General features: G+C 42.0%; 1 protein-coding gene across 1 annotated transcript in view; it reads left to right on the plus strand.

Moving 5' to 3' along the window:
- NYAP2 (neuronal tyrosine-phosphorylated phosphoinositide-3-kinase adaptor 2) overlaps nt 1-20,898 on the plus strand; it is a 540,181-nt gene that overhangs the window by 428,693 nt on the left and 90,590 nt on the right. Inside the window, 2 exon segments of the mRNA XM_029616771.1 lie at nt 478-670; nt 16,112-16,215. Coding sequence (XP_029472631.1) covers nt 478-670; nt 16,112-16,215 — 297 coding nt within the window.

Below are 20,898 nucleotides of genomic sequence, written 5' to 3' on the forward strand. Positions count from 1 at the left end.
AGCCAAGTGGGCCTGGGCACTGATTCTTCTGTTGTGTGCAGAAGAAAGGCAGGAGAGGGCCAGGGAGGCCCTAGTTGGCATTCTCTGGAGTAGGAGTGAATCTTAAAATCTTAGGAAGGTTCTTTTTAGTTCTCTTGTTTTGTTGTTTGTTTGGTTTGTTTGGGGGGGGGGGTGCTTTAAATTTCACAAAGCACAAAATGTTGAAGTCATTGATTTCATTGAAGATTAATTGAAATGGCTTGTCCCCTAGCTCCAATGAAAGAATTGATTGCACTTTAATTAGGGTCAGGAAGTACAATTTTTATCAGTGGAATGCCATTGGTTAAACAGCCATACATGATCTTGGCCTGACTTTTCATCACATTGAAAAAATGACCTGCAAATTAAACACAGGAGCATTGAACTGAATAGACTGATGTCTTATGTCAACATTCCGAACGATATATTATTTTGTAGAATCAACTGATGAAACTGAAGGTTAGAAGCCACAGTACTGAACCACTACCAAAGCTGGAAAGCAAAGAAAGAGGGGGTCATCATGAGACAGTGTCCTCAAGGGAGCCAATAAAAGCTCAGGAATGGGATGGAACACCAGGGCCATCCATTGTGTCCAACAGGTTGGGAAGATCATCCGTCAGTCCAACAATGCTGGCAGGAAACAATGGCTCTGGTAAGTATAGTAAGATATAATTCAACTGGAAACAGAAACTCTTAAAATGAACATTCTTTAACTGCATAATATACTTGCAAAAATGTGCCTATTGCTTACATATGTTGTAATTTCATATATTTAGAACATTAATTCAGTTTTTTCTCCATTCTTGGACTGCATAAATACTTTCACTTCTAAGGCTTTGAAACTGAGCTACAGTCAATAAATTGAAACCACAGAAATGATAAAACTTGATCTAGGTCAGACATCAGACCTAGATCAAATCAAATTTCTTAAAAATTAAGAAAGTGAGGTGTCCCGTTTCTCTGCAAGAGGCTTTAGGGTACACAACCATTCCAAATTTAGTTTAACCAAGATTCTAAACCCATGAGAAAAACACATGGGCATGCATTGGGCACATGGTAACAAATGCAAAACAACTGAATTAGCACAAGTTTAGCACTTGTGTAGTGCCAATCTTTAAGACCTTTTCTAATAATCCCCCTAGGAAATTCAAGACAAGGAACCCTGTGTTTTGATCATTTAGCTGAGTCAAGTAGTGGGTATTGCATTTCTGGAAGCATCCTTTTTGTCTATCCCTTACCAGGGAAAATGCATGAAACAGAATTTATTGGACAGGGTGGCAAGAGGAAAGTCAAGCGAGCGCAGTCACTTCACAAGATATCTTCTATTTTAACCTAAGTAATCTGGAATAATTGTACCTTAAACTATGAAATAGGTACTGTGGTTGCCAGGATAGCCAACTGGATATGTAGAAATAAAGGTCAGTAAGCTTGTTGCAGATGAAACCTTTTTATTGGTCTAACAATGCAGAATCTCACATGCTTCTGGCCACTGCAGCATGCAAAGCTGACCTGGGATCTGTGCAGCAGCTGGAGGCCTGACAGTAATGATAATTACAACCCCATTCAGGTGCAGCAATCTTTTTTATTGCTAACATGGGCCTGTGAATCCTTTTCCACATGCCTGATGTTTTACAAAATCACACAATAATGTGCAGCTTTGCATGAGTTTGCATTGCAGCAGCTCATTATTGGTCAGATTTAGATAATGTTCTTATGCAGCAGACTACGTGCAAACGTTTACTATTGTGAAGCCCACTTTTGCCAAAAACTTGCAAAAAGGGGCTATGCCCCAAAATAGCGCAAAGTGCAGGCTTTTAGCATTTTCTGTGTTTCTGGATGTTTTGCACCATTTTTCACCTAAAGCCTCTGCTTGGAAAACGATTTTGCAACTAAGTACATCTGCCTCTTGTTAAATTAGTCCACAGGCATTGCCTGTGAATCAGAATGATAGCAGGACTCACAAATGCTCTGACCTGAGGGTGAAATCAGGGTAAAGCTATCAACAAAAGCGCAGTGCAGAGGCCTCAGGTTTACAATTACATACCATATCCCTGAGTTTTGAAGAGTGTTCTTCTAAACCATTTCCTTTGCTGGATCTCTCCTCTTATCCGTAATCCTCTTGTGTTGCACTGGAGATCCAGTCCACTATGTCCAGGATGCAGGAGGCGAAGAGGTGACAGCAGCAGCTTTGTGAGAGGATGCAGCCCCAACTATGGCTTAGGATAGAATGGTTCCAGATTTGAGCTGGTGTCAACAGCTGTTCAACCTCCCTCACTCATGCAACAATTGGAACAGTTTTTCTTGAAGATTTGAGAACTGCTGCCAAGGCTGCTGCTGTCTTTGCTAGGGTAGGGCAATGGCAAAATGTCCTGAGGACTCTTTCTGCTATGACCCTAGAGGACATTTGGAAAGCTATTCACAGAGTTAGTGGTGAGCTCCAGAATTCAGGATTTAGCAGTTTTCTTGACAGATGTGAACACTAGACTTTCCAGTTAGTAACAAGTTTAGAAGAACATTTCTGCTTAGAGCTTAGAGACAGATGATCAAATGTTTAGCTTACAAAATCATTAATGCTGTCATTGCTAAGGACAAGCTAACCCTTTATTGAAAAATTGAAAACCTAGAAATAATTCAAAAAGCTAAAATGTCCACTTTATTAAGGTTTCTCGTGTTTTAAAATAGCTCAAACTTCGAGCTTTTCAAGGGCTCTCTCATGAAAATACTTTTCGTTCTTTTATGGATTACAGTATATGTGGGCACATCAAGGAATAATTTTGCAAAGAAAAAAACCAAACAAAAATGTACTTTTAAGACCAATGATTAAATATAAGGGGCGGAGTGTGAAAGTGGAATCATACTATACAATGAAGCCTATTATGAAGGTTACAATTCTCACAGGCTCTTGATGAATTGATAAAAACATTGGGCATACTGGTACCTATGTTATAGTTTGATATATTATTTTCCATAAAGTTATTGTATTTCTTTTCTTATAATCTGGGATTTTTACCCCATCTTTTTATATAATGCTCAAAACTGTCTACAGTACTTAAGAATTCAGGTACAGTCAATCCATGCCCAAAGACCTTACAATGTAAGTGAGTACCTGAGGCAACTAGAGCTAAAATGACTTGACCAAGGTCACAAGGAGTATCAGTGGGAGAAGTAAGATTTGAACTGATTTACCTGGTTTTTAGTCCATGAGCTAACTTCTAGGCTTCTTGATCATACTTTTGCTTTATTGCCTTTTAAGAAGATAGCTTGAACATTTTTTGTTTAAAAATATTGAAGTCCATATTCAGTAGGCCAGCGAGTGGTAAAATTATCTAGGTAACTGATCTGGATAACTTTAGGCATCCCACGGAATACACAATTTAAATTAAACAGCTATATTCTGAAAATAGCCAGTTAAGTAAAAAAACAAATAAACTATCCCCTTTGAGGCAGCAGGCCTATCACCTCTCACTAGCTTCCAAAATACTTTAAAAAAACAGTCAGGGTATAGAACCTGATCCCCCTCCCCCCCAGCCCCCCCCCCCCCCCCCATTAAAAAAACAAAGTCATAGCCAAAGCAGCTCTAGACCCCCCACAATATTTAAATTAAAGTGTTGGCTCTGAGACCCCCTCCTGCTCCTCCTCATTCTTTTTATTGGTACCCTCCTACCCAACTCAGACCCCCTAAAAAACCCCAAGACCGGTTGGAGTGATAGAATTGTACTACTCAAACCACATCCAGTGTTACTTTGACAACAACACTGGCAGCAATCAGCATACCCTACCAACTTGCTGTAGATAAGGCTCTTTTATTATTTATTTAACTGGCTATGTTCTGAATGTAGCTGGTTAAGAGTAAGGTTATCTGGATACACATACCTGGATAGCTACAAGGCTGCTCTTTGGCATGACCAGACATATCCAGATAAGTTATCTTGATAATTCAGAATAATGGAGATATTTGAGTTATTTGTTATTGGAGATTTGGCTATGGGTATGCGTTAATTATTTTTAAATTTTGGTTTGGGAAATTAACTGAACTGAAAAAACATTAAGCGGTAGATTTTAAATGGTGTGCGCGGGCGTACATGTGCGTGATACCAGGCGCACACATGTTATAAAATCCGGGGGTCAGCGCGCGCAAGGGGGTGCACAATTGTGCACCTTGCATGCGCCCGAGCCCGCTCTGAGCCGCACTGCCTTCCCCGTTCCCTCCCCCCCACCCCACCTTCCATTCCCTCCCCCGCCCTTTCCCCCACCCTTTCCCCCCTACTTTTTTTGTCTTCTTTTTTTGTTTCAAAACTTACTTCAGCCCTTCAGTAAGTTGCACGCGCTGATCCCTGGAGCCTCTGACCCAGACCTCCCCACCCACTCCCCGCCCCCTTCCCGCCCCTTTAGTAAAGCCCCGCGTGTTACACGCGTCCTGAGGCTTTACGCGCATTGCAGACCTTTTGAAAGTATGCTCGGCATGCGTAAGCCCGATCTACGCACATAGGGGTAGATTTTCAAAGGGTTACGCGTAACTCCGAAAACCTGCTCCTGCGCGCGCCAAACCTATTTTGCATGGGCTCGGCGCCGCGCGGAAGCCCCGGGACGCGCATATGTCCCAGGGCTTTGAAAAAGGGGCAGGAAGGGGGCAGGGTTGTGGGCAGGGTGCCGGTCCGGGGGTGGTCCGGGGGCGGGACTCAGGCCTCCGGCACAGCGGCTGTGCCAAGTGATGGTGCGCCGGCAGCTGACCGGCGCGCGCAAGTTACACCTGCCAGAGGCAGGTGTAACTATTGAAAACAAGGTAGGGGGGGGATTTAGATAGGTCTGGGGGGTGGGTTAGATAGGGGAAGGGGGGGGAAGGTGGGGGAAGTGGAAGGAAAAGCCATTGGAGCTCCCCTAGGGCTCGGCGCACGCAAGGTGCACAAGTGTGCACCCCCTTCCCCTTGCGCGCGCCAACGCCGGATTTTATAACATGCGCGCAGCAGCCGCCTTTAGCGGGTACAAATGTACCCCGGTTAGCACGCACAAATGTACCCACGTGCACAGGTTAGAAAATCTGCCCCATTACCCTTTGAAAATCCGGCCCTAATTGAACCAAAAAAATCAAATCTCCCCAAAACTGAAAAACAATCAACCAGAAATTTTGGGACTGCACATCCCTATATTTTTTAAATAAGGGTATTACCTACAATCAGTTTGCCGACTTTTATTTCTATGTACCTTAAACTATGAACCCTTAGCAATATCTTCAGTATTTTTAATGTATAGTATTCCAGACCAGACATAAAATACTGCTTTGCTGTTAAGTAGGAACTTTCTAAAGCACACACGGCATGTTATAGTTTGTTTATCCCAAGAGACTTCGGTAGGACTATCTTCTGCATTGAGAAATTGTGCGAGGGCAAAGAGGGAAGCATAGCAGGTCATTTTGTGCTCCATCTACTGTCTCATAGAGGTATTACCCTTCATTTTAAATTGTAAAAGCAAATCAATGGCCATTTGTGATGTTTATCCAACACAAATAACCTTTTAAAATTAACATCGAGAAGGCTTAGCAAAAATGAATAACTGAAATACTTTTTCAAGCACTTAATTGGTTGCCATAAAAAGTCTGAATATTCATTATGTAAAGGTAACCCCACCCCGCTGTGCATGTCCTGCATGGATGGAGCCATAAACTCATTTGTAAGTTCTTTGGACAAGGGACCTTGATTAACTCTTTTCAGTGCCCCTTTCCCCAGGGTGTGGATCCTTTGGCTTGGGGGGAAAGGTCTCTTTTCGAGTCCCAGTGCAGGGGTGACTGGAATCCTTCTAGGTATTACTGGGAGAGGGGTAATCTCTGTTCACTGTGTGCTGAGTGCCCAAATAAACACCCTGGAGCCACTGGATTAGTGACCCATTTTCAGCCCTGATTGAAAATGGAACAATAAATATGACTCCAGTACCACAGTCTTCCTGGATCTTTTTACACTCCTTTGTCTCTATCTGTTCAGGAGTCCTTTTAAGTGGGCAAGGGAACCATTTACCCTCCTGGATTAGGGAAATAGCAGTCCCAGTGAGCAAGGCAACCCTTAGATAGTTGGAAAAAAAAACCCTTCTGTGATGCTTTCATTGTGTCAGGTCCAGGGTCCAATCCCTGAATGAGCTTTCCTGACCACTCAAAAACTCAAATAGAAGTTTAAGGTTATTTATCTTTAGAAATCCTGAGGCAGGGGTTTGACCCTCCCAGCCTAGACAGAAGGCAGAAGCCTCCCCACTGAGCCAGTGACTCACTTTCCAAAGGCTGGCTTCAGAAGCTCATCTCAAAGTCCAAAGTCTGGCCCCATGGGCCTAACTGCCACCTCCCTCCGTAACTCTGCAATATCAACTCTTCCCCAAAGGTACAACCACCACACCTGTGTGTTTGTCTCTATGGTTACAGGGGAAGCCACCAGTGTATATCCTTGACTCTGTGTCACCTGGGTTTTCTTCTCCCCCTCCTTCTAGAACTTTGAGTGCCAGGGGAGTTTTGTTCATGGCTTTATTCCTTCTACCCAGTCTAGCATAGGGATGTGCATAGGGACGCCATACATTGCATTCGTGAATTCGGATTTCGTCGGGGAGCGGATACGGTGCATTCGGCCGCATGGCGCCCCGATTGCATTAATACGGGGATTCTATTTGTGTCCCAGCTAAAATTAAAATTAACTACACCCCCCACCCTCCTGCCCCCCCCCAAGACTTACCAAAACTCCCTGGTGGTCCAGCGGAGGGTCCCGGAAACATCCCCTGCACTCACACCCTCGGTGCCGATTTTCATCATGGCGCCGACTAGCCTTTGTCACAGGGGCTACCGGTGCCATTGGTCAGCCCCTGTCACATAGCATTGTGCCATCTTGTGCTCCTACCATGTGACAGGGCTGACCAATGGCACGGTCAGCCCCTGTGACATAGTATGGGCAAAGGCTATTGGTGCCCATTTTGAGTATTGGCATCGGACGGCCGGAGTGCAGGAGGTCGCTCAGGGACCCCTGTTGGACCCCCAGGGACTTTGGCAAGCTTGGGGGGGCCTCCTGACCCCCACAAGACCTTGCCAAAGTCCAGCGGGGGTCCGGGAGCAACATCCTGCACGCTGGCCATCCGATGCCAGTATTTTAAATGGCGCCGATTGCCTTTGCCTCACTATGTCACAGGTACCGACGGTCGGCCCATTTGCTGTGTACTAATTCTCATCAGAAGAGTCTAGCATTAAAATATCTGTACACATTGGCAGCAGAGCAGGGCTAATTATTCATTCACTGATACACTTGTTTACCTTAAGTCTGTTGCCTTTCAGGGATGGTAACCAGTGTGCGGTGCGCACAGGAACGTGCATATACGGCTCGCACCAAAGGATGCCGCCATATTATAATATACGCACGAATAGTGTTCTTGGTATAAAATAGGCTTTACGATATAATGTGCACCCAATTTTAAGTGGTGGCATGCATGTGCGCACAAATGCCAGCTCTACCATGTAAATGGAGGGATTTTAGTAGATACACGTGCTTGATGCAATACCAGTTTCCTTCCCCGTTCGTTCTCAGTTTTCCCAAGTAAGGGATAGGACTTCCTAAGCCCTAGTTAAACAGCCTCCCCTATACCCTGTTAACAGCAACCTTAAATCCCCACTGACTAGCGTAGATTGTTTTTATTTTGTTACTTACATGTCATCCATAGCAGCAGTAAGTTACGCAGCAGGGGACAACCGATGCGAGCTTGTGTACGTAAATACTTATGCACCCATTTCATGTAAAATTCCCCAGAATAACCCATGTCCTGTCCATGCCCTGTCCCGACAATGCCCATGCCTCGCCCCCTTTTTTGCAGCTTATTTGTGGTGCACACCAGGAGATACATTGTATATGGGTGGCTTTGAAATCCACTCGGCAGGCGCTGGCCAGACATACTCGCATATCTCTCCAGTTCTGGTGCACGCTGAAATTTTAAAATTCACTTAGTGTGTAGATTTCTGCAGGCTGAAGAGCTGCAAGTACTATAATCAGTGCTTGGAAAGGAAAAAAGAAACATGAGCTCACTGGAGCAGAGAAAGAGTTTCATTGCAGTTCATTAAACGTAGGTGTGCCAGATAAACTCATGTATGTTTTACAACTTGTTCAGCATGCTACTGTGTGCCTACTAAATGGGCTACCACAATGGGAACATATTACAATGGTGCTGAGAGGTTTATTCTGGGCTACTGGTAAAATGGAGATCAAAATTTAGGCTCTTGGAGATTAATTTTAAACTTCTTAATGATGATAAGCCATGTGTTTTAAGGGATAATATTGGTTGATACATCCTTCTAGAACTTTTGTGCTCAGAAGGAAAACATCCGCTGCAGATTCCTTCAGTTCAGAATGTCAAGTTGCAGCAAACCGGTCCAGAGCATAGCATGGAATAAATTACTGGTAAAGTTGAGAGAGATGCAGGATATGAAGCTTTTTAGAAAATAGATTAAATCCATGTTTTTTGAAGAGACATATGGGGGAAGTGGATAGTCATAAGAAAGTGGTGATGTCAGTTGGTTATGCTTTTATGGGAGCAGAGAGGAGGCTGGAAATTACAGGCTGGTTAGCCTCACCTTGGTGATGGGAAAAGTATTGGAGACACTGCTGAAGGAAAGAATAGTGAAATATCTATAGTCAGAAGAATTGCTGGACCAGAGGCAGTGTGGATACATCAGAGGAAGGTCCTGTCAGACAAATCTGATTGACTTTTTAGATTGGGTAACTAAGGAATTGGATCGAGGAAGAGCACTCAATGTCATCTACTTGGGATTTCAGCAAATCTTTTGATACAGTCCCACATAGGAGGCTTGTGAATAAAATGAGAAGCTTGAGAGTGAGTGCCAAGGTGATGTCCTGGATTGCAAACTGGTTGACGGACAGAAGTCAGTGTGTGATAGGGATGTGAATCGTTTTTCAACGATTAAAATTATCGTCCGATAATGTTAATATCGTCTTAAATCGTTATAGAACACAATACAATAGAAATTCTAACGATTTATCGTTAAAAATCGTTAAATCGTGTTAGTGCGCACTAACAGAAAATGATACAAATTGACACTTTCCAGGTCAGTAAAGGTCAGTTAGGAATGAATATGTGTTCCTATTGGCTGGCTGCCCTCTTATCTATTGATGTTACCAAGGTGCCCACTGAGGTGATGGTTGGGGGGGATGGGAAATGGAACTGGAAACTCACGAACACCAACAGAAAATGAAACAAAGTGTTGACACTTCCCAGGTCAGTAAAGGTCACTTAGGAATGAATATGTATTCCTATTGCTGGCTGTGCTCTTATCTATTGATGTTACCAAGGTTCCCACTGAGGTAATGGGTTGGGAGGATGTGAATGGAAACAGTTGGAAGCTTGACAAAAAAAGTAACGTGATGATCATCACTCATGTGACTAGAACTTGTTTGTTTATTATTTTTGTTAGCAGGCACGTGAAATGCTAGTGCATGTTGAATATTTGCCAATCACTGCTAGTAATGCAGGGAAGGAGCTGTTCAGCCTCACTATCCTCCCCCCCCCCCCCCCACCCACACACCATTCACTGGCTGGGACATGGGGGAGGGGAGGAGTGAGGGTCAGGAAGCTCCCCCCTGTCTGTGAAGCCAGCCTCTCACTAGTAATGCAGGCGGGATAGGGCACTGCATGCAGGAAGATCACAACACCCCTGGTGTCAGGGTTAGGGCACTGTGTGGCAGGAAGATCACAACACCCCTGGTATCAGGGTTAGGGCACTGTGTGCAGGAAGATCACAACACTCCTGGTATTAATAGGGATAGGGCACTGTGTGCAGGAAGATCACAACACCCCTGGTGCCAGGGATAGGGCACTGTGTGCAGGAAGATCACAACACCCTGGTATCAGGGTTAGGGCACTGTGTGCAGGAAGATCACAACACTCCTGGTATTAATAGGGATAGGGCACTGTGTGCAGGAAGATCACAACACTCCTGGTATTAATAGGGATAGGGCACTGTGTGCAGGAAGATCACAACACTCCTGTATTAATAGGGATAGGGCACTGTGTGCAGGAAGATCACAACACCCCTGGTGCCAGGGATAGGGCACTGTGTACATGAAGATCACAACACCCCTGGTGCCAGGGTTAGGGCACTGTGTGCAGGAAGATCACAACACTCCTGGTATCAGGGTTAGGGCACAAGTTCTAGTCACATTGACTGATCACATTACTGTTTTTTGTCAAGCTACCAACTGTTTCCATTTCCCATCCCCCATATACTGTCAGTGGGAACCTAGGTAACATGAATAAATAAGAGGGCAGCCAATAGAAATTCATATTCATTCCTAAAACTGACCTTAACTGACCTGAAAAGTGTCAAATTGTATCATTTTCAGTTAGTGCGCACTAACTGGAAAAAAACGATTTTTAACGATTTTTTAACTAAAAAATCGTTCCAAAACACGATTTTCTTCTCCTGACAAACGATTTCGATCATTAGACGATAGGGCACACGATTCACATCCCTAGTGTGTGATGATAAATGGAACCTACTCTGAAGAAAGAGCGGTGTTAAGCAGAGTGCTGCAAGGATCAGTGTTGGGACTGGTCCAGTTCAATATCTTTGTGAGTAACATTGCAGAAGGGATAGAAGGTAGATTTGTCATTTGTGGATGATACTAAAATCTTCAACACAATGGACATGAGGAATGAATAGAAAGAATGATACATGATTTTAGGAAGCTTGAACAGTGGTTGCAGATATGGCAGCTGGGATTCAATGCTAAGAAGTACAGAGTCATGCATCTGGGGTGTGGTAATCCAAAAGAGCTGTATGTCATGGGGGGTGAAGGGCTGTTGTGCACTGAGTAAGAGAGGAACCTTGGGGTGATAGTGTCTAGTGATCTGAAGACAGCGAAGCAATGTGACAAGGTGATAACTAAAGCAAGAAGTATGCTCAGTTGCATAGAGGAATAAACAGTAATTAAAAGGAAGTGATAGTCCCTTGTACAGGTCCTTGGTGAGGCCTCACCTGGATTATTGTATTCAGTTCTGGAGAACATATCTCAAAAGAGACAGAGACAGGATGGAGACAGTCCAGAGAAAGGCAACAAAAATGGTGGGGGATCTCCATTAAATGACTTATGAGGAGAGGTTGAAGACCTAAATATGTATACCCTGGAGGAGAGAAGGTGCAGGGGGAGATATGATACAGACCTTCAGATACCTGAAAGGTTTTAATGTTGCACAATCAACAAACCTTTTCCGTTGGAAAGAAATCAGTAGAACTAGGGGTCATGAAATGAAACTCCAGGGAGGATGACTCAGAACCAACGTCAGGAAATATGTCTTCAAGGAAAGGGTGGTGGTTGCCTGGAATGCTCTTCCAGAGGAGGTGGTGAAGTAAAAAAATGGTGAAAAATTTCCAAGGGGCATGGGATAAGGATGAAAATGAAGAAAAGTGTGCATGGGGTAACTTGCTGGTGTGGGGGTTACTACCCTTAATCAATAAGCCTTCATACTGTTGATGCAATTCCATTATTTCTCTCTGCTTTTAACAGCAGGGGGAAAAGAGAAAAAAGAGAATTAGATTCAGACAGCAGCCACCAAGGACATTGGATTTTACAGTCTGGGAAAACAAATAAGCATGGGGGTAACTTGCTGATGCAGCTGTAACTACCCTTAACTAATAAGCCTGTTACTTTGGATGCAACTCCAACATTGTTCTCTGCTTGAATGGCAAGAGGTAACAGAGAATTGAAGTCAGACAGCAACCAACAAGGACCCTGAATACTTTTTGATGCAACTCCAACATTGCTCTCTGCTTCAAGGGCAAGAGGTAACAGAGAAGTGAAGTCAGACAGCAACCAACAAGGGCCTTGACTTTGATGGTTTGGAAACTAAATAAGGGGATAACCTGTATGATCCTTTTCTGCCATCATTTTCTATGTTTCTATATTTTGGGGTAGATTTTATAAACTTGCGCACACACCCATGTGTGCATGCTACCCGGAGTGCACACATGGCCGTTCAATTTTATAATATGCGAGCACAGGTGCGCACATGTTATAAAATCGGGAGTCAGCGTCTGCAAGGGGATGCACATTAGTGCAAGATACGTGTGCCGACGCCCACAGTCTTCCCCCGTTCCCTACCCCCTAATCTATCCTTCCTACCCCTTCCCCTAACCTTCCCTCCCCTAGCCCTATTCTAACCCCCCCCCCCCAAAAAACGTTATCATACCCTTTGCACCTGCTCGAAGCAGCACAGGTTGCGCGTGCCGGCAGCCTGCCAGCACACGATCCTCTAACACAGCAGCAAATGGCCGCTGTGCCGGGGGCATCTCGCCCCATCCCACCCTACTCCTGGACTGCCCTGCCCCCTTCTCAAAGCCCCAGGACTTACACGTGTCCCGGGCTTTATGCGCATGGCCGGGCCTTTTAAAATAGGCCCGGCTCGCCTAAGGCCTCCTACGCCGTGCATAAATCCCATGGATTTATGCATGTAGGGCTTTTAAAATCTGGCCCTTTATGATTTGCTTGAAGATTGTATTTTAATGTTGATTTTATATTGAGTGTATTTTACTTTATGATTGTCATTTTTGTTATCCTCATTGGATGTGTACTCGGGAAGTTGCAGAATACACAAAAAGGTTGTGTGCTTGTGTCCATGCACATGGATGCCCAATTTTATAACAATCACGTGCTGGTGCACGCATGTTATAAAATCGGAGGTTGGTGCACGCAAAGGGGTGCACATTCGTGCAACTTGCGCGTGCTGATGCCCGCAGCCTTCCCCCGTTCCCTCCCAGGCCGCTCCAATTTAGGAACAGCATGGCAGGGAAATTCCCTATTCCCTAATCTAACCTTCCTACCCCTTCCACTAACCTTCCCGCCCCCTAGCCCTAATCTACCTCCCCAAAAAGTTTTAGCTTACTTCTTGCGCCTGCTCAAAGCAGGAGCAGGTTGCGAGCACCGGCAGTCTGCCGGCACGCGATCCTCCAACACAGTGGCAAATGGCCGCTGTGCCAGGGGCCTCTAGCCCCGCCCTGCCCCTGGATCTCCCCGCCTCTGCCCCTTTCTCGAAGCCCCAGGACTTATATGCATCCCGTGGCTTTACGCGAATGGCCTGGCATTTTAAAATAGGCTCGGCACGCGTAGGCTTTTGAAAATCTGGCCCATATTTTTTAAATGAATAAATAATAAATAAATCACTGTCCTTCCAGTGTTGCTTTGACAGCAATGCTGGAATCGTAAAATAGCATTGTTGACAAAGCAATACTGGAAACTGCTAGGAATGGTACAAATGTACCATGATCCCATTAATCCAGAGGGTTTTGGAGGATGCTGGGTAGTGTAAGAGTATTAGGGTTGAGAGGGCAGGGGGTTTGGGGATAGGGATAGGGAAAGGGAGAAGGGAGAATGGAGAATGGAGAAGGGGAGGGGGATGAAAAGGAGGCCAAAAGGAATGGTTATTTGGAGAAAACGTGGGCGGGAGGGCTGATGGCTATCATCCTAATAACCAAATATAAAGAAGGAGCAGTGCTACACTCCACAATTCGTAGCAAAATCCACTAAGGAGTGCAAGAAGACTCTAGGTCCAATAATTTCATATTCAACATTCTTTATTTGTAATTTTAAATATTTCAAGGAGCCACTCCTGATTTCAAATAATGCACAGATAAATGACTGCTTCAGGGTCCCCCGAAGCAGTCCCCTGAAGCAGTCATTTATCTGTGCATTATTTGAAATCAGGAGTGGCTCCTTGAAATATTTAAATTACAAATAAAGAATGTTGAATATGAAATTATTGGACCTAGAGTCTTCTTGCACTCCTTAGTGGATTTTGCTATCATCCTAATAAGCCATAAACCTTTTACTATCTGGGGGGGGGGGGCAAGTTGTGTAGGGGGATATCTGGTACAAGGCTGAACATTAGTGTCACTGGGTGGGGTGCTTGAGGATTGAGCTGGTATGCTAGTTAAGTATAAAGTTATCGGGAAAACGTTCCTGAATAACATTAACCCAAGTTGGAGACATGACCAAGCTTATCTGAATAACATTTTAACTAACTCTGCATATTGAAGTTATCCAGATATGTTATTTGGCTTACTGAAACACCCATGGGACAACTCCCATTTATCTAGATAAATTATATGGCCAATAACTTAGGCCTGGTTTTATCAAAATGTGAAAGATATTGCATGTAATAGGAAAAGGGGTGTGTTTTATGGTAATAGGCAGTTTATTGCAAAGTGCACTAATACCTATGTGAAATGCTAACCTTTTCACACTTTGCAATACATTTCTGAATGCAACCACTTGGCGGACCATTTTTAGTAGTTTTGAAGCTCAGAGAGAGAGAGAGAAAGAGAGGGAGAGAAAGAGTAGCCATGATGCTGTCACACTAGATAAGTATTTATATCTCATTAGGAAGCCCATCTAGTAACTCAAGGTGAGGTTTAGGTATTAGTGTAGGGGTTAGGGGCCACTTTGACAGTCAAAGTGAGACATACCAACAGCACAGTGCTCTCTTGTGAAGATTTGAGGACCTTCGGAGTGAGGAAAGTCACCCAAAGATAAGATTTGTGCAATGTTCTCTCAACCTAGCTTGATGGACTCTCTACCCAGATAAGGGGAATGGAACAACTCCCCTATGAGGAAAGACTAAAGAGGTTAGGACTTTTCAGCTTGGAGAAGAGACAACTGAGGGGGGAGATATGATAGAGGTGTTTAAAATCATGAGAGGTCTAGAAAGGGTAGATGTGGATTGGTTATTTACTCTTTCGGATAGTAAAAAGACTAGGGGGCACTCCATGAAGTTAGCATGGGGCACATTTAAAACTAATCGGAGAAAGTTCTTTTTTACTCAACGCACAATTAAACTCTGGAATTTGTTGCCAGAGGATGTGGTTAGTGCAGTTAGTATAGCTGTGTTTAAAAAGGATTGGATAAGTTCTTGGAGAAGTCCATTACCTGCTATTAAGTTCACTTAGAGATTAGCCACTGCCATTAGCAATGGTAACATGGAATAGACTTGCCAGGTTCTTATGGCCTGGATTGGCCACTGTTGGAAACAGGATGCTGGGCTTGGTGGACCCTTGGTCTGACCCAGTATGGCATTTTCTTATGTTCTTAATTTCAACCTCTTAAACAGTACATCAGGTAGTAGCATCTGAAAAACAGACCAGAGCGAAAGCACATAGGAAGAAGGAAATATAGGGGTCTGGTGATTTGAAGTGACTAAAGTAGTGTTTCTACATAACAGAAAGGTCTACTAGGGATTGTAAACTCTTTTATGGAAGGACTCATCAGTCTCTGTCTGTATGTTCTCTGTTCCCTTTATAACATTGAATTTCTGACACATTTTGCTAATCTACATTCTTTCCTTATGCAGTAAAATTGATAGTATATTCTTGGCACCCTATAGTAAATGCTAATCATAATCGATATTGAATCATGGTCATTTCCCCATTTCTTTTTTAGAGCATAACTCAAACCATGTTCTACCATTTCTATTCATTGATGTACAGATTTTCCTAGTTTTTCCTTTACCTTAGCACTCTTAAGTTGAAGGCATGTTGGCAAGTAAAGAAATCTACTAAAAATATCTTTCCTCCTTCCAAAGTTCAACTACTTCTTCCTTTTGCAAAGAAAATTGAAATGCTCCAAAATAAGGGATTGTTGTAAAAATTAACCTTATGAAAAGGCATGCCTCTGGTGAAGGCACAGATTTGGCATCTTGCTCTTGCTGTTTATTGTCTTAGTAGAATGCATTGCTTCACAGGTCAAAAGGGTTATCATATGTTATCTGACAGATCATCCAATTGATATTGTGATTTATTTCATTGCTTTTTTCTTTGTAGATTATACCATTTTTATTGGATCAACATAACAATTATCCAAAGATGATGTTCATGAAATTTTGAGACAACATAGGGCATCTGAAGAAGGGTCCTATCTGCTCTTGAAAGCTCATGTTTGGCATCATCTTTAGATATTGTTTATTGGACTATCATAAGAATGATCACAACCTGCAAAGAATCTAGTTTTCTTCAGGACCAGTAAGGCTACTGTCTCTCCTTACCACTGATGTGTTCTAATTTTCTTCCATTCTGCAGAAATGAAAGTAAGTTGCCGACTGGGCCGCTCCGCATCAACATCAGGTGTACCCCCTCCTTCAGTCATTCCTCTCAGGCAAGCCAATGAACCACAACAGAGCCAGGTACCATCGTTAGCCAATCGTGAATGACTCCATATGATCGAACATGCCAAATATTTCTCACCTCTCTTTCACTGTCATTTCTTGCAGTAATCTAACTTTGTGTTCAGTTTTAATTTTTTTTTGTGTGTCTGACATTAGCAATGAAAGTCTGTTCTCTGATCCTAGAGAAACTTTCTTTGCTCTCAATTGACTCTTTTGCCTCAGATTGGCTTCATACTGTATTATAAATGTTGTAAGATTGTATTGTCTGTATTTGTTTTTTAATTTTTGTTCATGTTTTGTGTATTTTTCTACTGTCTTAAAAATTTATCACATTTTGATAAATTTCTATATTTTGTCTTGCTGTAAATTTTCATGTCTTGTCTAAACATGTGGCACCACTTTTTCCTAATGACTTGTACATATATTTTAACTTCTCTGTTGTACTGTAATATTTGTTCATTATGCATTGTTTCTGGGCTACATGCATGATTGTATTATACTGTGAATTATCCTGGTCCTTAAAAATTCCTTTACAGTAAATTATGTTGTTTAAAAATGGCAGCTAAACCTCCTTCACTCTTATGACATAAAGGACACATAGGACTATTAAGTAGCCAATTCTGTTTATGTAAATTGTAAAATAGTGGCTTAAAAAAAAAAACAGCTCATCTCAAATGCTGGAGTAGTCTCAAAAACAGTATTGTGTTTGTGCATGTTAAAGCATATTTATATTAACCACTTTGATGAAAGAGATGAGAAATAAAGTCATAGCCAAAATTACATTCATTTCCTTTGTGTTGTATGCTGATGTTGATGTCCTGGTCATTTCATTGCATGGAACTGTGGTTTTTGTTCATTTACTAGATTGACTCAGTGTGATGAAGATAAACTGTATGCATGTAATTATTTTTCTGCCTGTCAACAAACAGGGATCAACATTTTATATAAATCTTGCAGATATCTTTTGAAACTTCTACTAGAACACTTTCAGGACCTCTTCCATTTTGTTTCAATATGTCCAAATGTGACACATAGGGCCGGATGCAGGTTCTTATCAAGATTCAGGGAGGAGACAGTATCTTCTAATGCTGTCCAAGTTTAAACTGATCAATAACACAGAGAGAAAATACCACCTTTACAAATTCAATGTATATCTTTATTCAAACAATTAAAATCTAACTAACTCATACATCTCTCACACATACTCCATTCAGACCAATTAAAAAACAAATAGCACATATCAATATTTATAAATATTGTTACTCAAAATTTTTACATTCAATTTCTATAACACATTTATTTTATTTTATGTATCCTCTTTCTTGCTTCTCACGCCTTTATGTTTTTCCCATATATAATGTTCCTATATCATTTGGGTTTCACATCACATATCTGGTCCAACAAAGCCCTCTCACAGGGGCTTCCTCAGGGACTAACCCAAAATTATGGTATTGATAATATTTCTTCAACTCTTATCCTCATACAAAGACTGTAACCTTACAAACTCCAATCCTTCACTTCAAGTCTCTCATATGTGATTTTTTTCTTAATACAGCAATCCGCAAATTTTCATAACATCCATTTCTTCAATAATTTGAATCCATTATTTTTTACCGGAACTGACGTCCTTCATCGTTGTTCACCACACATCACATAAGAAAAAAAATCACATATGAGAGACTTGAAGTGAAGGATTAGAGTTTGTAAGTTTACAGTCTTTATATGAAGATAAGAGTTGAAGAAATATTATCGATATCATAATTTTGGGTGAGAGGGTGAAATGGAGATATCTTTGTTGGACCAGATATGTTATGTGAAACCCAAATAGGAACATAATATATGGGAAAAACATAAAGGCGTGAGAAGCAAGAAGCAAGAAAGAGGATACATAAAATAAAATAAATGTGTTATAGAAATTGAACGTAAAAATTTTGAGTAACAATATTTATAAATATTGATATATGCTATTTGTTTTTTAATTGGTATGAATGGAGTATGTATGATAGATATATGAGTTAATTAGAGTTTAATTGTCTAGATAGATGTTTATGTACATTTGGTTTGAATAAATATATACATTGAATTTGTAAAGGTGGTATTTTCTCTATGTGTGTTATTGATTAATAGATAGAGACATTTTCGATTGAATCCCTTTGTATTGTGATACCAAGTTTAAACTGAGGCATTAAACTGCATAAAGAAAAGGTCACTCTTTCTATAAGCACTTCTGTATGGAGAGCACAACTGCATAGCTGTCCATGAGTAAAACAAAACAATTCCTTGGCCTTAGTCTGTGAGACTATTCAGTATCAAAGTCCCCAAACTTCTCCTTGTCTTATTGTGAGGATTTTGGGGTAGCTTTTCAAAGGGTTACGCGCATAATATATGCGTGTAACCCCCAAAACAACATTAATACTTTCATTACCAATGTCATTGTTAAGTATACAGAAAGAACAAGACCAGTGTACATCGGCAGACAAAATAGTAGTAAGCTGCAAACGAATCAATTCCTAAAAGGCTTATATAGATGGGCACTGCCAGAGATAGTGAATCAGGGATGCCTGTAAACATACACATTTAGAACATTTAGCATCTGTTATAAGCCCAATTTGGTAAGCACATAGAGGCGAGATTACAGTCCTATGGGAAATTTGAATCTGTAATTCATGAAGGGCCACATTAATAGAAAGCTTGGGAATCCATGCGTAACAGTCCCATAGCATAAGAACATCTAAATCCTCGCCAATATCAACTTTCCACTTCAAAATGAGCTTGTCATAAATGGAATACTTTTGAATACTGAGAAAAAAAAACCATATAAACATGAGAGGGATCCTAGCTTGCTTATTTAGGAACAATTTTAATAGTACAGAGTAGGAAATAATGTCCCCCCCCCAACACACCTGCAGAATGAAACTCCTGAAAGAGTGCTCTAAGTTGTGCATATAGTAGAAAAAGACCAGCTTTAAACCCCAGCTTATCTCTACATTCCTCAAATGAATATAATGTCCCTGAGCCAGGGTCAATCATCTCTTGCAGTTTCTACTCAGGGAATATCCGCAGGTTGTGAGCCTTGGGCAATGCCAAGGAAGGAAACTGAGGAGTTGCCTAAAGGGGTACCTGTAATGACATATGGAGGGGCAAGGCCAAAGATCTGCAGAGAATGGCCCAAGTCCGCCTCGCTACCCGCACCAGTTCATAGGGAATGTTAAACCCTTTCAAAACTTCCGGTTTGGCATGCAACACAACTACCGGATGCAGGGGGGACCACAAAGTGGTAATCAACCGATAATCTGTGTATTCAGAGGTGGCATGAAGCCAATCTCCTAAAAAATGAAGATGTGCCACCTGATTATACACCTTAAAATCCAGGACCCCAAAGCCTCCTTTTGCCTTTGAGGCTGACAAAGTGGCCAAGGACAAGCAAGCCTTCTTTCCACCCCAGTTGCAGCATTTTCTGTAAAGTCCGCTGGTCCTTCGCCTGTAAGTAGCAGGGAAGCATAAATAAAAGATACAATAATTTAAGGGCAAGGACCATTTTTACCGCCACAATGCGACCCTGCAGTGATAAAGGAAATGCTTGCCAGCTCACCAATTTTTGGCTCAATTTTTCTATAGCTGGAGGAATATTGAGAGAATACCACATAGCCGACGCTTTACGTATCCGGAACCCCCGGTACTTAATAGTGTCCCCCGTCCACTTTACCGGGAAATTCTCCCAATTACCTTGTAGAGCTCCTGAGACATCCAGAGTCTCAGTTTTGACCAAGTTCCATTTGAACCCAGAAGAGACCTGATAGGCAGAGAAAATCTGGAGCGCTACAGGCAACGCGGTCTTAGCATTGGACAACAATGAAAGAATATCATCTGCATATAACAGGGATTTAATGTGAAATGAACCGAAAGATATCCATGTAACTTTTTTCATCTATTGCAATGTGAGAGTAAGAGGTTCCACCATCAGAATAAACAATAATGGAGAGAGGGAACACTCCTGCCTAATTCCCCTCTGTAGGGAAAAGGCTTTAGAGAGCTGCCCATTGACCAGTATCCTGGATAAGGGGTTTGTATACAGTAAAGTAATATACTTATAAATACGTCCCTCAAGACCAAATTTGCAGAGAACCCTGAATAAAAAAGGCCAGGCCACCCTATCAAAAGCCTTCTCCATGTCGCAGCTCACTAACAAAGGAACTGGTATAGATTGTTATTTACAACCTTCCAAGGTAGCGTGAAACGTATGAATATTTATTTACTGTGAAGTGTCAACCATGAACAAATCCCAATTGTTCAGGGGATATCAATTTAGGCATCCGATATTTTAAATGATTAGGCAGAATCTTAGCATAACTTTTCTCACCTTGGCTTAGGTAGGACCACAAAAGTAGCCTCCTTCATCTCGTCTGACATCTGACCCTGCTCAGACATGGCTTCATACACCCTACACAAGAAGTCTTTATTTATATAAATATATATATAATATATAAATAAAAAAGTATTTTTATTTGATATTTGTAAACCGTTTTGATTAAACATTGTTTGTAAAGACGGTATAGAAATACTTATAAATTAAAAAAAAAAAAGTCAGGTATTCAATCTATTAATCATTTGTAAAAAGAGGCATCCAGTCCATCAGTTCCATCAGAGAAGGTAGGGACTGAATAACCACCTTAATCTCCTCCACTTCTATGGGACGATTCA

The sequence above is a fragment of the Rhinatrema bivittatum genome, chromosome 9, assembly GCF_901001135.1.
Source record: "Rhinatrema bivittatum chromosome 9, aRhiBiv1.1, whole genome shotgun sequence".
Classification (NCBI taxonomy): Eukaryota; Metazoa; Chordata; class Amphibia; order Gymnophiona; family Rhinatrematidae; genus Rhinatrema; species Rhinatrema bivittatum.